The following is a 17,632-nucleotide window of genomic DNA, read 5'->3' as shown; positions in this document are numbered from 1 at the left end:
ATTGAACAAAATAAGACCAGCACGATTTACACACAAACACAATTGTATTCTTTTTAATTTACATAATTATAAAATGATAAACATCTGTATATTACAATAAGACAAAACTGTATGTACAAGTCTATGGCAATAATTCTGTGAACTCAGGATCCCTTAAAGCTGCGGCAGCATGTTGGAAATATATCATGTAGATGAAAGACCGTCCCCGGGGGTCGTCTACCGCCTCATGGAAAACAAGAGATGAATGAATTGCCGCTGTGGACCCAAACACAGAGCGTTACTCTCCACAGAGCGTTACTCTCCACAGAGCGTTACTCTCCACAGAGCGTTACTCCCCACAGAGCGTTACTCTCCACAGAGCGTTACTCTCCACAGAGCGTTACTCCCCACAGAGCGTTACTCTCCACAGAGCGTTACTCCCCACAGAGCGTTACTCCCCACAGAGCGTTACTCTCCACAGAGCGTTACTCCCCACAGAGCGTTACTCCCCACAGAGCGTTACTCTCCACAGAGCGTTACTCCCTCCCCACAGAGCGTTACTCTCCACAGAGCGTTACTCTCCACAGAGCGTTACTCTCCACAGAGCGTTACTCTCCACAGAGCGTTACTCCCCACAGAGCGTTACTCTCCACAGAGCGTTACTCCCCACAGAGCGTTACTCTCCACAGAGCGTTACTCTCCACAGAGCGTTACTCTCCACAGAGCGTTACTCCCCACAGAGCGTTACTCTCCACATTGACCTTCTGCTTACAGCTGTAATACGATTTATATTTTAACAATTTATATGTGAGACTCTGAGCCGCCATATAGGGCTTCCTCCAGTGCTGCATGTCAGAGATAATTTCTTATACTACTAAGGCAGAATATATCTGTAATACATCATGCAATTTTTGGGGACTATTAGACCCACATCCATGGACCATTTGTGGCATATCCTGTCATTGATCTCTTACATGGGATTAAGTCCTTTAAATAGGCTTAAGTGGTTTGACCACAATGAGCCTTAGATACCTACTGCCGCTCGATGTCGATATCATGTCTACAGCATGTAAACCGCTGCAGACAATCACTCAGCTCAGCAGACTTGTTCTGTCTATCTCAACATGTGGAAAAAAAGAAGAAAGGCGCTCGATGTGTGTATCGATCAGGCTGATATATTGCATGAGGAAGGAGACACGCCGACAAGCCTGGTCCAGATACCAGAAACCTTTGATTTTCTACGCGTTTCAAGGACGGTCCGTCCATATGCCTGATGAAAAGGATGAAACGCATAGCAAATGAAAAGTCTCTCGTACCTGCATCCGGCTTGTTGGCATGTCTTCTTCCTGCAGTGCCCAGATGATACTGATTCCTTTTTTCCTGTCGTCTGTTTCAGCATGACTACCGAGTCTAGTGATTGGCAGCAGCGGTCCTATGCTGTAAATGGGATGTCCCTACTTCAGACCTATCAATAAAGATCAGTGGGGAGAAGTAGTGCTGGAGAGTCAGGGGGTATAATTTTTTTGTGGGCCATTGTACTTTGAAACCAGACATCTGAGACTTTTATGTCAGGCTAGGTCATAGACATCCAACATTTGTGTGTCCCACTATTGTGACCGGCTTCTGTTTTGGGAAAGAGGGTCCATCGCACGTTGACAAGAATTTAGGGATGCAGGGCCGGCCCGAATGTATAGGCGAACTAGGCGGCTGCCTAGGGCGCCGACCCTAAGGGGGCGCCAGAGAAAAAATAGAAAAAATTATAAAAAATCTTTTCAAAAGGCAAAAAGTTTTAGGGATGGAAAGAAAAGTGTACATAATTTTTTTTACCATAAATTTAAAAGAAAAACCGTTGAGCTTCAATTTACACACGGAAAGGAGGCGCTAAACTACGGACGTGAGTCGTTTGCATCGTCTGCTGACAGGTGTTTGATCCCGCGCGTTTATTTTGCTCCTAAGTTTTCAAGTGTTGGCAAAGCGAAGCAAACAACCAAAAATGCACACACTACACTAAGGGGGCGCCCGAGAGAAAAAAATACGTATACTTAAAAGGTAGGTGTACCATATGGCCTATTTATACGTAGTTTGGACTTTAGGTACTAGATACTAGTTGGCGATTAAATTGATAGATGTCATCAGCAGTCGATGTGGCTAGTAGGAGGAGTCTGTTTTGACGCATTGGCGTAGACTGCCAGTCAGGCCAGCAAATTCAAGGGAGATAGTATCTACGTTTTTTGCATATCGGCGCGCGCGATTATAATATTTTCGAGGTATGTCTCTACTGTTTGCATGCTTTATCATGTGAGCCATTGCTGTTATTTTGTATATTCATTAGATTCATTGTTCCATGAGGTTTCATGAATGCAAATAGAAAATAGGAGGTTTTTAGTAAATTTTTGGCCTAAGTTCTAAAGTGTTAGGCGCTGCGAGGTAGGTATATTGTTTTGATTTTCAAAAATATTTGAAACATTGGAAATTGTTAAAGAAATTTGTGTTTTTTGTCTTAAAAGTAAAATCGTATTATATAATGTTCAGATAACAATTTTAATCGGCGCGTTAACTTTTAGGTAAATGCTGTGTGTTGTAACGAGTCATGGCTGATAAGAAGAAAAAACTTTCAGGATTTCAGAACCGTAAAAGAAAAGCTGAGGAGGAGAAATCACTTTAAAAAATCAAAGGGTCATTTTTAAAATATCTAAGCAATAGAAATGAAGACGCGGAATTCCAAACGTTGGAACAACAGGCTTCTGTTGCCTCGGAAATATCGAATGTAGAAATAGAATTTGTTTCTCATGCTGAAAATAGTGAACTACAACCATCAATATCTGGTGGTAGATCTGATCAAAGTACCAGTACTGACATGGAGGCTGGTACATCTATAGAAATACTATGCAAAGACTATTCAGACGATCCCGCTATGTGGACCGTAATCAATGATGACTTACGCCTAGATGTAGTAAAACTCGGCCCCACACAAGTTAAAGATTTTGATTTTCCTTTGGACACTAATCGTAGAAAATTTTCTTGTGTTCACTATAAACGTCGTCTTGTTAATGGTGAAAATCTTGAACGCAATTGGCTAACGTATTCTATTCAGAAAAATTCAGTTTTTTGTTTTTGTTGCACGTTGTTTCCAGACTCATCACTTCAACTAGGAATCATCAAACGCTCAGCCTTAGGTACTGATGGTGTAAATGACTGGAAAAACATATCTGCTATTTTAGCCAGCCACGAAAAAAGCAAAGATCACATGATTAGCTTTCAAAAATGGAAGGAACTCGAAAATAGACTTAAGATGAACAAGACCATTGACGAAGAACACTTACTCAAAATTGAAGAGCAAGAAAAATACTGGCATCAAATTTTAGAAAGGTTGATAGCCCTAGTGAGGGTACTAGGTACGCAAAACTTAGCGCTCCGTGGATCAAATGATGCATTGTTTGCATCTAATAATGGGAACTTTTTGAAATTTGTGGAGTATTTGGCTATGTTCGATCCCGTCATGTGTGAGCACATTCGGAAAATCCGGGACAAAGAGATTCATGCACATTATTTGGGAAAAATAATACAGAATGAGATGATTCAACTGCTAAGTAATGGTATTCAGGAAAAGATTCTTGACGATGTCAAAACTGCAAAATACTTTTCTGTAGTGCTGGGTTGTACTTCTGACGCGTCTCATGTTGAACAAATGACTATCATTGTTCGGTTTGTTTCCACATCAGAAGACAAAAAGTTTGAAATTAAAGAGCACTTCTTGGGATTCATTCCTGTTTCTGATACAACTGGAGGTGGTTTGACAGCCGCTGTCTTGAACAAATTTGAAGAACTGTCGCTCTCTGTGGACAACTTACGAGGGCAAGGCTACGACAATGGGAGCAACATGAAGGGGAAAAAACATTGGACTACAAAGACGGATTTTGGACATAAACCCACGTGCATTCTTTGTGCCTTGCAGCTCCCATTCTCTAAACTTAGTCGTCAACGATGCCGCTAAATGTTGTTTTGGAGCGACAACTTTTTTCCTGTTAGTTCAAAATCTCTACGTATTTTTCTCTTCGTCATCTCAGCGTTGGGAAGTACTCGTGCGTCATTTGCCATTTCTGACTCTAAAACCTCTAAGCGAAACAAGGTGGGAAAGTAGAATTGATGCTCTGGCCCCCCTCCGTTACCAATTGAGCGAAGTCCATGATGCCCTAATGGACATAGCAGAAAATATTAGTCTCACAGGAAGCTCTGGAAATGTCTCCCGGCTAGAAGCTCAAGGTCTTGCTAAACAAGTTGGAACCTTTTCTTTTGTTACATCTGTTCTAGTATGGTTCAACATTTTGTACAAAATCAATTTGACAAGTAAGTTACTTCAGTCACAAGAATTCGATTTAGCTGCTGCTTCTCAACACCTTGACAAAACAAAGCAATATCAGCAATCTTTAAGAAGCGATGAAGAGTTTGAGAAGCTGTTAGTTGATGCGAGGGAAATCGCAGAAGAGCTTGGCATACCAGCTAATTTTGAGTCAAGTTCTGCGCCAAAACGTTTAAAGAAAAAAAACAGACAGTTCTCTTATGAAGGGAAAGATGAGCCCATAAGAGATGAGCCACATCCGTTCACTTGAGGGAAAACCAAGCAAATTTGTTCTGGATAAGTGTAAAGCTCTGGAAAAGTCTCTTACACACAACGAAGTAAAAGACATCGATGCCATAGAGCTATGTGGTGAACTGCAGGCAATGTCAAGACGTGTTCCAGAAGATTCATCACCAAAAGACGTTCTTGAACTTTTGCTTAAATCTGACTTGAAAGAAAGTGTCCCCAACCTGGTGTTGGCTCTAAGAATTCTTTTGACTCTGCCTGTGTCCGTGGCCTCAGGAGAGAGAAGCTTCTCAAAACTAAAGCTAATTAAAACATATTTAAGGGCAAATATGACGCAAGAGAGGTTGGTTGGGTTGGCAACAATTTCGATAGAATCTGAAGCTGCTAAACAAATTAATCTCGGTGACTTGGTGTCATCCTTTTCAAAAAAAAAGGCAAGAAAACAAAAATTTTAATTACCTATGGTCGTTTTTGTTTTGTGTTATTGATTACTTTGCATATATTTGTCCTATACAACTTCTCAGAAGATTAAAGAGTTAGGAGAGAGTTAATTAATCATTGTTGTTGTGGTTTATTTTGCTCCTAAATTTATATCCCAACTTTTCATCTACTGCCAAGAATAGTAGGGGCGCAACAAAATAGTTTCGCCTAGGGCGCTGTAATCTCTCGGGCCGACCCTGTTTTTTTTTTTTACTCCTATTTGATAAAGTCTAGAAAATAATGTCATTTTTAAACTGATTTGCCTTTTTATAGAAAACAAGTGACAAGGATCTTTTTGCATATTTGATCGGTAACTTGTTTTACAGATTTGTGGATTCCATCCAAATATCAATGTATACAGCACATTGATTAATGCGGCCATAAAGAGGTTAGATGACGTCTACTTGACCAATATTCTGCGGGACATGAGGAACAGAAACGTGGCTCCTAATGAAGTGGTGGTCCGTCAGCTGGAGTCTGCAGCACAGTACCCACTAAACTTTGATAAAGTGAGTATACGATCTGATAAAACCAATAATGGAGGCTGGTGAAGAGGAGGGAATTCGCCTCCATGTCGGTAAAAATGTGTTGTTTCTTATCAAAATGGAAACTTGTATTCGGTAAAAATACTCCACACCACACGCCATCAACCAAGAAGGCCAATAACTAGTAATAGATTAGAAACAAGCGTTTGAAGACTTTTCCTGTGTGAACATGATCCTTTAAGTTAAAGGGAACCTGTCACATTGGATAACGCTATTAACCTGCTGATGTAGGGTTAATCTGCAGGGTAATACCATTAGGAAGTGCTTGGCCACTATACTGAATGTGCAGCACATGGGAGTAAATGAACTTTATTCCTCCCGTGAGCCGCCGGCTTTCAGTCATGCAGGGCGTGCCTTTATTCACCACTCCATACAATGTGAGCAGTGGCAGTAAGCACGCCCTGGAACTTCCACTGACAGGTGGCTCTGCACTGATGCACTGTAGAGCTAGCTGTCAGTCAAAGGGCTGGGGCGTGCTTACAACCATTGCTTACTGTGTACAGATTGGTGACAAAAGGCACACCTGCATGACTGAAAGCTGACGGCTCACAGGAGGAATAAAGTTAATTTTCTCCCTTGTGCTCATTCTCGGGATGGCAGCCAGTCACCTTCCTAACGCTATTAACCTGGAGATTAGCCCGATGTCTGCAGATAAGTCATGACTAAGGGTGATCTGTCACCTGAAACGCGTTGACGTCGCATTCCTTCTAGCTGTAATGCTGACCTTGTCCTCTGTTACGCACTTTGTGTGAAAAAGAGCCTATTCATGGTTTGTTGAGCTGGATTATCTTCATTTTATGATTCCCTTTAAAATGACTAGCAATTTGTATATAACAAAAAATATATAACAGGATGGAGGAATAAAGGGGCTGTCCGAAACGGATGACTTTATTTCGACACCTGCACACTCACTGAATGGATCAATTACATGTTCAAGGCCCCAAGAGTGACTAAATAATGTTGAAATATCACGTTATTTATCCCACAGCTGTGACAAATGCAGAGATTGCCTGTCAAACAGGCAATCTCTGCATGTATCACAGCTGTCTAACAGCCGTGACACTTGCAGGCGCAGCGACATTAAAAGAAATGCTAAGCACACCAAAATACTCGGCGAGCACACGAGCATGCTCACAGAAAGAGTTAATGAAACCTACTCGCTCATGAAAGGAGTTAACATATCATTGCTACTGCACTGTGAATGCCTTAACAACAAAACCAAAGCATTAATGGCAAATTGTGTGTGTTCTTTTTTTTTTCATCTGTTTCACCCCACAACATTTACAGCACCTTTCCACTGAACCTTTCCATCAACCTTCCCACATTTTTTCATGTTACACCCATGAACTTAAAGTATTTTATTGGGATTTTATGTGATTTACCAACACTATGTAGCAAGTATTTGTGAAGTGTAAAGGAATTGATACATGGTTTTAGAATTACTTTTATAAATCTGAATATTGTGATGTGCATTTGTATTCAGCCCCCCTGAGTCAATACTTTGTAGGACCACCTTTTGCTGCAATTACTGCTGCAAGTCTTTTGGGGTCTGCCTCTACCAGCTTTGCACATCTAGCTCTTAAGGGTTTTTGTCAGAAATATGCCAGAAATGGGCCAGAAGTGACTAGAAGGTACGAGTGACCATCTACTAATTGTGCTTAGTTTCTCTTTCTCATTCAAATATAGATTGGGAAGGGAAAAGAGGAAAAGATGGATATGGATCACAGGTTAGCCAGATGAGCTTTAATCAGAGTTGCTCAGAATGTTACACTGTTATTCATTGGTATAATCAATTTCCCTATCCACCTATACTATCAGAACACGGGACTCAGTCCCTGACACGCGTTTCGCCTGTATACTGGCTTTTTCTAAGGGCCTCATTGGGCTAATTTAGGTGTATAATATACAGCCATGACCCAATAAATAAGGGACTGGGTTAGGCATTTCTAATACTATTTTTTCCACCTCACTACAGATCGGGTCTTGTGGGTCACCATTTGATAGATGGTGATCCTGTATGCATTTATTAATGCACGTTTTGCACAAATTTATCTATTTTAATAGTTATTTTCAGTAAACGTTATATTTTATTTTCCATTCACATCTTTTCCTCTATTCCCTTCCCAGTCTATACTCGATATAATTGTGGTGGAGTACCCCAGTGAATGGTAGTCTAATGAGATATGATCCTCTTTTCTTTCTCTTTCTCATTCACACTTAAACCTTCATTATGCTTACATACGCCCTTACTATCTTGGCACCACTAAACCTTACTCTCCTTCGCTGTCCTCAAACCCCAGCACCCTCTAACCAAATAATCATCTCTCCTTTCCGCTTACCTCCCCACCTGACCTCATCTGCAGACCTGCTCCTCAAACTCAGATCTATCCTACCAAAACATAAAACAAGCTGGACACTCTCCTTCTCCCACCTGCTCTCCCTCTCCCTGCTTCTCCTCACTGCTGGCGACATATCTCCCAATCCTGGACCCAAACAGCTCACACCTCCCACCAATACCCCCTCCTATCGCTTCCAACCAACTGCAAACTACCGCAACCTCTCCTACGTAAAACCCGTGCCTGTTAGAACCCTCCTGTTAGTTTTTGCTATCTTGTGTTTTGCGGTCACGTGACCAGCTGCCTATATATTCCAGCTCCGCCCTTCTGGCTTTGCTGGACTTCAGTGTTTTCTAGACTGTCTTTCTAGCCAGGTGCTTCGGTGCCTATCTCTGTCAGTTTGCTTGGTCCTCTGGGACCTCTAGTACTTTTTGTCAGTTTATCTTTTTGCTCTGCAACAACTTCTGTTAGGAGGTGTCCCATTTTTGGCCCAGTCCTTAGTTCTTTTAGGGACCCCTCCCTTTATTCTATAGGTCTCCGTTCAGACTAGCTGAGGACGGAGGCGGGTCTGTTCACAAGGAACAGGCAACCCGCTACATCGTAGGGATTCAGCTTAGTCTTACTGTAGGGACAGCTCTCCCCATTCTTTCCTTAGTTTATGTTGCAGATCATAACATTAAGTCCTGTCTAAAAAAACTAAAAGGAAAGAAATTCGGGGATCAGTATGGTTTCCGTCCAGGAGTTGGCTCAACACCTGCAGGGATTGTCTGTGGAGGTGGCCGAGCTTCAGCAACACGTGAGTAGCTGTTCTGGAGCGCATTTTGTCGAACCCAAGGTAGGACTGCCTGATATTTTTTATGATAAACAGCAAGATTTTTTTTTCCTTTAAAAATGCTTGTAACATACCTGGCGGCGTCCTTGCATAGTGGTCCATCTCCCACTGTGCAAGAGCGCGCACTTGATCTCCAATCCAGAATGTCTCTCTGGCTTCCCTCCATGCTGTCTGTTTGTGTCTGTTTCTGCTACTTAAGGGCAGCGCCCGATCACTTCCTGCTTTTTGTACCTGCTGCAGGCACACCCCTTGTGCGTCCTCAGCCTATTGTTGTCTGTCACCTGGTATTTAAACCAGCTGCTCCAATTAACCCATGCCTGAGCATTGTGTTTCATTTAGTGTGCTCTTGCACTCTGAATGTGCCAGGTCCCTTCTGTGTTCTCTTGTCTGCCTATCCTGGAGGCTGTATTTCCAGGCCTGTCTGAACATGCTCCTAGCCTGTTCCACCCGCCCTCTAGGGGCTGCATTCCTAGACCCGCTCCTGTATCTAGTCTGTCCTGTCTGAACACGCTCCTAGCCTGTTCCTCCCGCCTTCTAGGGGCCGATTACCTAGACCCGCTCCTGTATCTTGTCTGTCCTGTCTGAACACGCTCCTAGCCTGTTCCTCCCGCCTTCTAGGGGCTGCTACCTAGACCCGCTCCTGTATCTTGCTACTGTGTCTGTTCTTGTCTGTATACTCTTCTAGCCTGTTTCCCGTGTTTCTCTATGTCCGTACCTTTCCTTTTTCTGCAGAGTCTGAACTCGTACCCAACTCCTGCTCGTTGTCACTGTACTCCCGTTTGTGAGTTTGTGGTCCACTCGCTACTTCACTGCAAGTACCCTGTGGGTATCTGGTTCTGCCTTTCCCTTCCTGTCTGTTCCATGTGAACAGAGCCCTGTCTCCCCTGCTCTGCCTTTGCTCACCGCTCCGGCGGTTCTAGCCTGCTCTGCCTTTGCTCACCGCTCCGGCGGTTCTAGCCTGCTCTGCCCTTGCTCACCGCTCTGGCGGTTCTAGCCTGCTCTGCCTTTGCTCACCGCTCCGGCGGTTCTAGCCTGCTCTGCCTTTGCTCACCGCTCCGGCGGTTCTAGCCTGCTCTGCCTTTGCTCACCGCTCCGGCGGTTCTAGCCTGCTCTAACTTTGCTCACCGCTCCGGCGGTTCTAGCCTGCTCTGCCTTTGCTCACCGCTCCGGCAGTTCTAGCCTGCTCTGCCTTTGCTCACCGCTCCGGCGGTTCTAGCCTGCTCTGCCTTTGCTCACCGCTCCGGCGGTTCTAGCCTGCTCTGCCTTTGCTCACCGCTCCGGCGGTTCTAGCCTGCTCTGCCTTTGCTCACCGCTCCGGCGGTTCTAGCCTGCTCTGCCTTTGCTCACCGCTCCGGCGGTTCTAGCCTGCTCTGCCTTTGCTCACCGCTCCGGCAGTTCTAGCCTGCTCTGCCTTTGCTCACCGCTCCGGCCGTCTCGCTCTGGTCTGACTCCTTTGCTCACCGCTCCGGCAGTCTCGCTCTGCTCTGACCTCTTGCTGTCCGCTCCAGGCGGCCTCGTCCTGCTCTACTCTTGCTCACCGCTCCAGGCGGTCTCGTCCTGCCCCGCTCTCGCTCACCTCTCTGGGCGGCCTCACTCTGCTGTGTTTGTCCGCCACATCTGTGGTTCTGTTCCTGAGTCCCAGTGTGTACTGGGTCCTATCCCGCCTGTGTTCCTACCTGCTAGTGCCTCCCTGTCTGCACTCTAGCCATGCTTGCCTGTACCCCCCTGCCTGCATACCCGCCTGCCTGCATACCAGTCGTGCTTGCCTATACCCACCAGTCTGTGTGCCAGCCTAACCAGTCTGTTCCTGTATTCCCCTGTGTGGGTCAACAGCCATGTCCGGGGTCTGTCCTGGAGTAGCACCTGGTCCCTCTGCTCGGTTCCTCCTTGGTGCACTGGCGTCGTATGCCGTCGTGCGACCCTGGTCGGATCGGGTGAATACCTAGTTACGCCTCTCCAGGCATTCACTCTCCGGCAAGGTCCAGTGGAATCACACGCACACGCTGCTCAGCTCGGGCGTGTGCATTACAATGCTTGTTTGTTATATTTTCATTTGAGACCGAGGTCCTCTGGGAATGAATCACAGTGCATTGGTTTTATTATGTCACTTTTGCGCAAAGAACCACAGGGGTGGGCCTTTTCTCTCCAAACCTAATGATCTGTGTTTAAGTTCTGTTTTTTTCTGCTATGGGGCTATTATATGACGATCCTAATCGAATCTCATCTGCTGAATCAGAACTTAGACGTTTGAATCAGGGGTCAGATGATGTTGAAATTTATTGCACACACTTCAGGAGATGGGCCTCAGAAGTTCAATGGAATTATTCTGCGCTGAAATGTTTATTTCTTGCTGGTCTGAGTGAAAGGGTTAAGGATTTGCTAATTGCATTCCCTGCACCTGAGACTCTGCAGGAAGCTATGCAGTTAGCTGTTCGTGTGGACAGGAGAATAAGGTCCAGGGTCAATTATGTAAAAACTCCTGTAACTTCAGGTCCTAGTTTCCACAAAATCTGCTCTGACAGCGGAGAACCAATTGAGGTTGAGGTAATGTCACTCCGCTCTCAAGAAAGAGATCGGAGATTCGCCGAAGGTTTGTGTCTTTATTGTGGTAAAGCTGACCATTTGATTAAGTATTGTGAGCGTCATTTAAGTAAAGAAAAAAAAAGGTCAGTTACGCCCGTATAGCTTGTTTACGCTCTGCAGGAGTGTTTCTTTCTGGGTGTACTACTCTGCAGGGATATTTGATTGAATTTCAGGTATTTGTGGATTGTGGTTCAACACTTAATGTGATTGATAAAGGGTTTTTGGAAAAATTTAAATTGAAATCCAAACCTTTGTCATCACCTATTTCTGTGGTTGCAATTGATAACACTCCTTTGAAATGTATTACTCACAAGACTGCTGCATTTCCTCTCACTATCAATGGTGTTCATCAAGAAATTTTGGACTTGGTTGTTTTGGATAATTTACCCTCTCCAGTTGTTCTAGGATTGCCTTGGTTAAAACTGCACAATCCTTTGCTGGACTGGTCTACTAATGTGATTAAGTCTTGGAGTCCGAAGTGCTATGATAAATGTTGTAATGGTCGCATTGCGGCTGTGGAAAAAGGGGAATTACCAGTACCTATTCAAGATTTTTGGAGGGTTTTTTTGGAGGAGGAGTCGCAAGTTTTACCTCCTCATAGGGATTATGATTGCGCCATTGAGTTTGTTCCGGGTGCTACTCTTCCCAAAAGTCGCTTGTTTAATCTGACTATCCCTGAAAGAAAGGCCTTGGAGGAGTATATAGAGACTAGCCTGGCTGCTGGTCACATTAGACCTTCTAAGTCACCTGTGGCAGTCGGATTCTTCTTTGTTAAAAAAAGGATGGTGGTTTACGTCCATGTCTGGATTTTCGTGAAATTAATAAGATTACCGTACACAATTCCTACCCATTGCCGTTAATTCCTGACTTGTTTAACCAGTTAGTGGGAGCCAAGTGGTTCTCAAAAATTGATCTCTGAGGGGCATACAATTTGTTACGTGTGAAGAAGGGTGATGAATGGAAAACTGGGTTTAACACTCCGGTAGGTCATTTTGAGAATCTGGTGATGCTTTTGGTCTTACCAATGCACCTGCATTTTTTCAGAACCTTATTAATGACATCCTGAGACCTTTGATTGGTAAGAATGTGGTTGTGTATTTGGATGACATTTTGATTTATTCACCAGATTTAGAGTCCCATTGGCAGAGTGTACGTGAGGTGTTGCAGTTATTGAGTGATAAGTCACTCTTTGCTAAGCTGGAGTAATGTGAGTTCGCTGTGCAGAAAATGAGTTTTTTGGGCTACATTGTCTCTAGCGAGGGCTTTGAGATGGACCCGGTGAAGGTTCAGGCTGTGCAGGAATGGCCTAGGCCTATTGGTTTGAAATCTATACAGAGGTTTTTGGGTTTTGCCAATTATTACAGGAAATTCATTAAGAATTTTTCTGTAATTGTTAAACCTCTGACCGATCTCACCAGGAAATGTGCGAATACGGCCCAGTGGACTACTGAGGCCATTGAAGCGTTTGAGTATCTCAAAGAGAGGTTCAGTTCTGCCCCTATCCTTATACCGCCTGATGAGACCAAGCCTTTTTTAGTCGAGGTCGATGCTTCATCAGTGGGGGGTCGGAGCAGTTTTGTCTCAAGAGAACGAGGGTGGAGTACATCCTTGTGCCTTCTTTTCGAAAAAAATTTCGGAAACCGAACTGAATTATAATGTTGGAAATCGGGAGTTGCTGGCTATTAAACTTGCGTTTGAACACTGGCGTCATTTTTTGGAAGGCGCTAGATTTCCTATTCAGGTTTTCACAGATCATAAGAATTTGATCTATCTGGATGCTGCCAAACGCTTGAATGCCCGTCAAGCTAGGTGGGCACTTTTTTTTTTTCGGTTTCATTTTTCTGTTACTTATATCCCTGGTACTAAGAATGTTAAAGGCGATGCTTTACCTCGCAGCTTCTCTCCTACGATCGGTGCCGAGGAGGAGGAGAGCATTTTGCAGAAAGGAGTTGTGGTGGCGGCATTGGACTCTGATTTGGAGAATGGGATTCTGAATGCTCAAGATGATGCTCCATCTAACACTCCCCATGGGAGGTTGTTCGTGCCTAGAGCCTTTAGGAGAGATTTGTTTGTGGAGTGTCATGAGTCTCGGTTGGCAGGTCATCGAGGAGTTTCGGAGACTAAGAGACTTATCAGTCACAGTGTTTGGTGGCCTGGATGGCAGAAGGAAGTCATCAAGTGGGTGCGTCAATGTACTGTGTGTGCTAGGTCAAAGGCTTCACATACTCCTGCTGCGGGGTTGCTTTGTCCTCTGGAGGTTCCTAGTGCACCTTGGACGCATCTCACTATGGATTTTATTACTGATCTTCCTGTGTCTGAGGGTTTTACTGACATCTGGGTGGTCGTGGACCGTTTTAGTAAGATGTGTCATTTGGTTCCATTCATTAAGTTGCCCTGCGCCAAGACACTCGCTAAGGCGTTTGTTAAGGAGATTGTCAAGCTCCATGGCGTCCCCATAGGTATTGTTTCTGATAAAGGACCTCAGTTTGTGGGTCGCTTTTTGCGTGCTTTTTGTGACAGGTTGGGAGTCCATTTGTCATTTTCGTCTGGTTATCATCCTGAGTCTAATGGACATACTGAAAGAAAGAACCAGGATGTTGAACAGTTTTTGCGTTGCTTTGTGGCAGACAATCAAGAGGTGTGGTCTGAGTTTCTGCTTCTCGCAGAATTTGCTCTTAACAACCATACATCCTCCTCTGCTGGGTGTTCTCCTTTTTTTTGTTGTACTGGGAGACATCCGTCTTTTGGTTCGTTCTCCAAATTGGAGTCGGCGGTGCCGGAGGAGGAGAATTTTTCCGGTGATTTGGAGAGAGTTTGGACTAATGTACGTTGTAACCTGCAAGAGGCTAACAAGAAGTCCAAGAAGTATTTTGACAGGAAACGTAAAGAGGTTTTGTTTACTGTGGGTGACATGGTTTGGTTGTCCTTGAAGAACCTGCGGTTGAGGATTCCCTCTAAAAAACTGGGTCCTAAGTTTGTGGGTCCATTTAAAGTGCTTCAGATTGTTAACCCGTCTGCTGTCAGGTTGGATGTCCCTACTTCCTGGAAGATTAATCCTGTGTTTCATGTTTCCTTGTTGAAAAAGGCTGACGTATCTAATAGGGACCCCACTGTCACAGTTCCACCTGTGGTGGTAGACGGCGAATATGAAATTTCTCGTATCTTGAATTCTAGATGGCATAGAGGGAGATTACAGTAACTGTCTCCTGGAAGGGTTTCGGTCCTGAAGACAACTCCTGGGTAAGGACGGATTATGTCTCTGCTCCTAGGCTTGTTAAGGCTTTCCACAGGAGGTTTCCTGATAGGCCTGGGCCTGGAGGATCCAGAGGATCCTCATAGAAGAGGGGGTACTGTTAGAACCCTCCTGTTAGATTTTGCTATCTTGTGTTTTGCGGTCACGTGACCAGCTGCCTACATATTCCAGCTCCGCCCTTCTGGCTTTGCTGGACTTCAGTGTTTTCTAGACTGTCTTTCTAGCCAGGTGCTTCGGTGCTGTAACATACCTGGCGGCGTCCTTGCATAGTGGTCCATCTCCCACTGTGCAAGAGCGCGCACTTGATCTCCAGTCCAGAATGTCTCTCTGGCTTCCCTCCATGCTGTCTGTTTGTGTCTGTTTCTGCTTTTTGTACCTGCTGTGGGTCACACCCCTTGTGCGTCCTCAGCCTATTGCTGTCTGTCACCTGGTATTTAACCCAGCTGCCCCAATCAATCCCGGCCTGAGCATTGTGTTTCATTCAGTGTGTGCTTTCACTCTGAAGGTGCCAGGTCCCGTTCTGTGTTCTCTTGTCTGCCTATCCTGGAGGCTGTATTTCCAGGCCTGTCTGAACACGCTCCTAGCCTGTTCCTCCCACCTTCTAGGGGCCGATTACCTAGACCCGCTCCTGTATCTTGTCTGTCCTGTCTGAACACGCTCCTAGCCTGTTCCTCCTGCCTTCTAGGGGTCGATTACCTAGACCCGCTCCTGTATCTTGTCTGTCCTGTCTGAACACGCTCCTTGCCTGTTCATCCCGCCTCTCTGGGGGCCGTATTCCCAGACCCGCTCCTGTATCCCGCTGCAGTGTCGGTCTCCTCCGTACACTCAGTTCCAGTCTGTACTCTCTCCTATCTTTTACCTGTTTTTTCTCTATGTCCGTTCCTTTCCTTTTTCTGCAGAGTCTGAACTCGTACCTAACTCCTGCTTGTTGTCTCTGTACTCCCGTTTGTGAGTTTGTGGTCCACTCGCTACTTCACTGCAAGTACCCTGTGGGTATCTGGCTCTGCCTTTCCCTTCCTGTCTGTTCCGTGTGAACAGAGCCCTGTCCGTCCTGCTCTGACTCCTTGCTCACTGCTCCGGCAGCCTTGCTCTGCTCTGACTCCTTGCTCACTGCTCCAGGCGGCCTCGTCCTGCTCTGACTCCTTGCTCACTGCTCCGGCAGTCTCGCTCAGCTCTGACCCTTTGCTCACCGCTCCTGGCGGTCTCGTCCTGCTCTGCTCTTGCTCACCGCTCCAGGCGGTCTCGTCCTGCTCTGCTCTTGCTCACCGCTCCAGGCGGTCTCGTCCTGCTCTGCTCTTGCTCACCGCTCCAGGTGGTCTCGTCCTGCTCTGCTCTTGCTCACCGCTCCAGGCGGTCTCGTCCTGCTCTGCTCTTGCTCACCGCTCCAGGCGGTCTCGTCCTGCCCTGCTCTTGCTCACCGCTCCGGGCGGTCTCGTCCTGCCCTGCTCTCGCTCACCTCTCTGGGCGGCCTCACTCTGCTGTGTTTGTCCGCCACATCTGTGGTTCTGTTCCAGAGTCCCAGTGTGTACTGGGTCCTATCCCGCCTGTGTTCCTACCTGCTAGTGCCTTCCTGTCTGCACTCTAGCCGTGCTTGCCTGTACCCCCCTGCCTGCATACCCGCCTGCCTGCATACCAGTCGTGCCTGCCTATTCCCACCAGTCTGTGTGCCAGCCTAACCAGTCTGTTCCTGTATTCCCCTGTGTGGGTCAACAGCCGTGTCCGGGGTCTGTCCTGGAGTAGCACCTGGTCCCTCTGCTTGGTTCCTCCTTGGTGCACTGGCGTCGTATGCCGTCGTGCGACCCTGGTCGGATCGGGTGAATACCTAGTTACGCCCCTCCAGGCGTTCACTCTCCGGCACGGTCCAGTGGAATCACACGCACATCTGTGGTTCTGTTCCAGAGTCCCAGTGTGTACTGGGTCCTATCCCGCCTGTGTTCCTACCTGCTAGTGCCTTCCTGTCTGCACTCTAGCCGTGCTTGCCTGTACCCCCCTGCCTGCATACTCGCCTGCCTGCATACCAGTCGTGCCTGCCTATTCCCACCAGTCTGTGTGCCAGCCTAACCAGTCTGTTCCTGTATTCCCCTGTGTGGGTCAACAGCCGTGTCCGGGGTCTGTCCTGGAGTAGCACCTGGTCCCTCTGCTCGGTTCCTCCTTGGTGCACTGGCGTTGTATGCCGTTGTGCGACCCTGGTCGGATCAGGTGAATACCTAGTTACGCCCCTCCAGGCGTTCACTCTCCGGCACGGTCCAGTGGAATCACACGCACACGCCGCTCAGCCCGGGCGTGTGCATTACAGGTGCCTATCTCTGTCAGCTTGCTTGGTCCTCTGGGACCTCTAGTACTTTTTGTCAGTTTGTCTTTTTGCTCTGAAACAACTTCTGTTAGGAGGTGTCCCATTTTTGGCCCAGTCCTTAGTTCTTTTAGGGACCCCTCCCTTTATTCTATAGGTCTCCGTTCAGACTAGCTGAGGACGAAGGCGGGTCTGTTCACAAGGAACAGGCAACCCGCTACATCGTAGGGATTCAGATTAGTCTTACTGTAGGGACAGCTCTCCCCATTCTTTCCTTAGTTTATGTTGCAGATCATAACAGTGCCGCTGATGCCCACCCACCCTGCTCCCTCTCTTTGGAGCACTCTGGAACGCCCGCTATGTCTGCAACAAGCTCCATTTTGTCCACGACCTCTTTACCTCTCATCATCTCTTTTTCCTGGGCATCACAGAGACATGGTTGACACGCTCCGACTGCTGCGCTGTGTTACGGTGGCCTCCACTTCACCCACACTCCTCGCCCTGGTAACAGACATGGTGAAGGAGTGTGTCTTCTCCTTTCTACCAACTGCACGTTTAGCCCTTTCCCACCTCTACCCTCCCTTACTCTCCCTTCTTTTGAAGTCCACTCTGTCCTCATCTACTCTCCTTCCAAGTAGCTGTCATATACCGACCTCCAGGCCCAGTCACTGCCTTTATTGACCAAGTCTCCACCTGGCTTCTTTACTTTCTCTCTGCTGACATTGCACAATCATCATGGGCGATTTCAA

At 46.3% G+C, this 17,632-nt stretch overlaps 1 protein-coding gene across 1 annotated transcript in view; it reads left to right on the top strand.

Annotated features, from left to right (window-relative positions):
- Positions 1 to 5,374: 5,374 nt before the first annotated feature.
- The window catches only part of LOC141258279 (nuclear RNA export factor 1-like), a 60,053-nt gene continuing 47,795 nt past the window's right edge, over positions 5,375 to 17,632 (top strand). Inside the window, exon 1 of the mRNA XM_073673293.1 lies at positions 5,375 to 5,553. Within this exon, the coding sequence (XP_073529394.1) occupies positions 5,470 to 5,553 (84 nt within the window). The 5' untranslated portion in view covers positions 5,375 to 5,469. The remainder of the gene's footprint in view (positions 5,554 to 17,632) is intronic.

This window comes from Phyllobates terribilis, unplaced genomic scaffold (assembly GCF_046119375.1).
Source record: "Phyllobates terribilis strain yellow unplaced genomic scaffold, ASM4611937v1 Scaffold_3__8_contigs__length_932513732, whole genome shotgun sequence".
Taxonomy (NCBI): domain Eukaryota; kingdom Metazoa; phylum Chordata; class Amphibia; order Anura; family Dendrobatidae; genus Phyllobates; species Phyllobates terribilis.
This window is presented reverse-complemented; position numbering and strand designations above follow the sequence as displayed.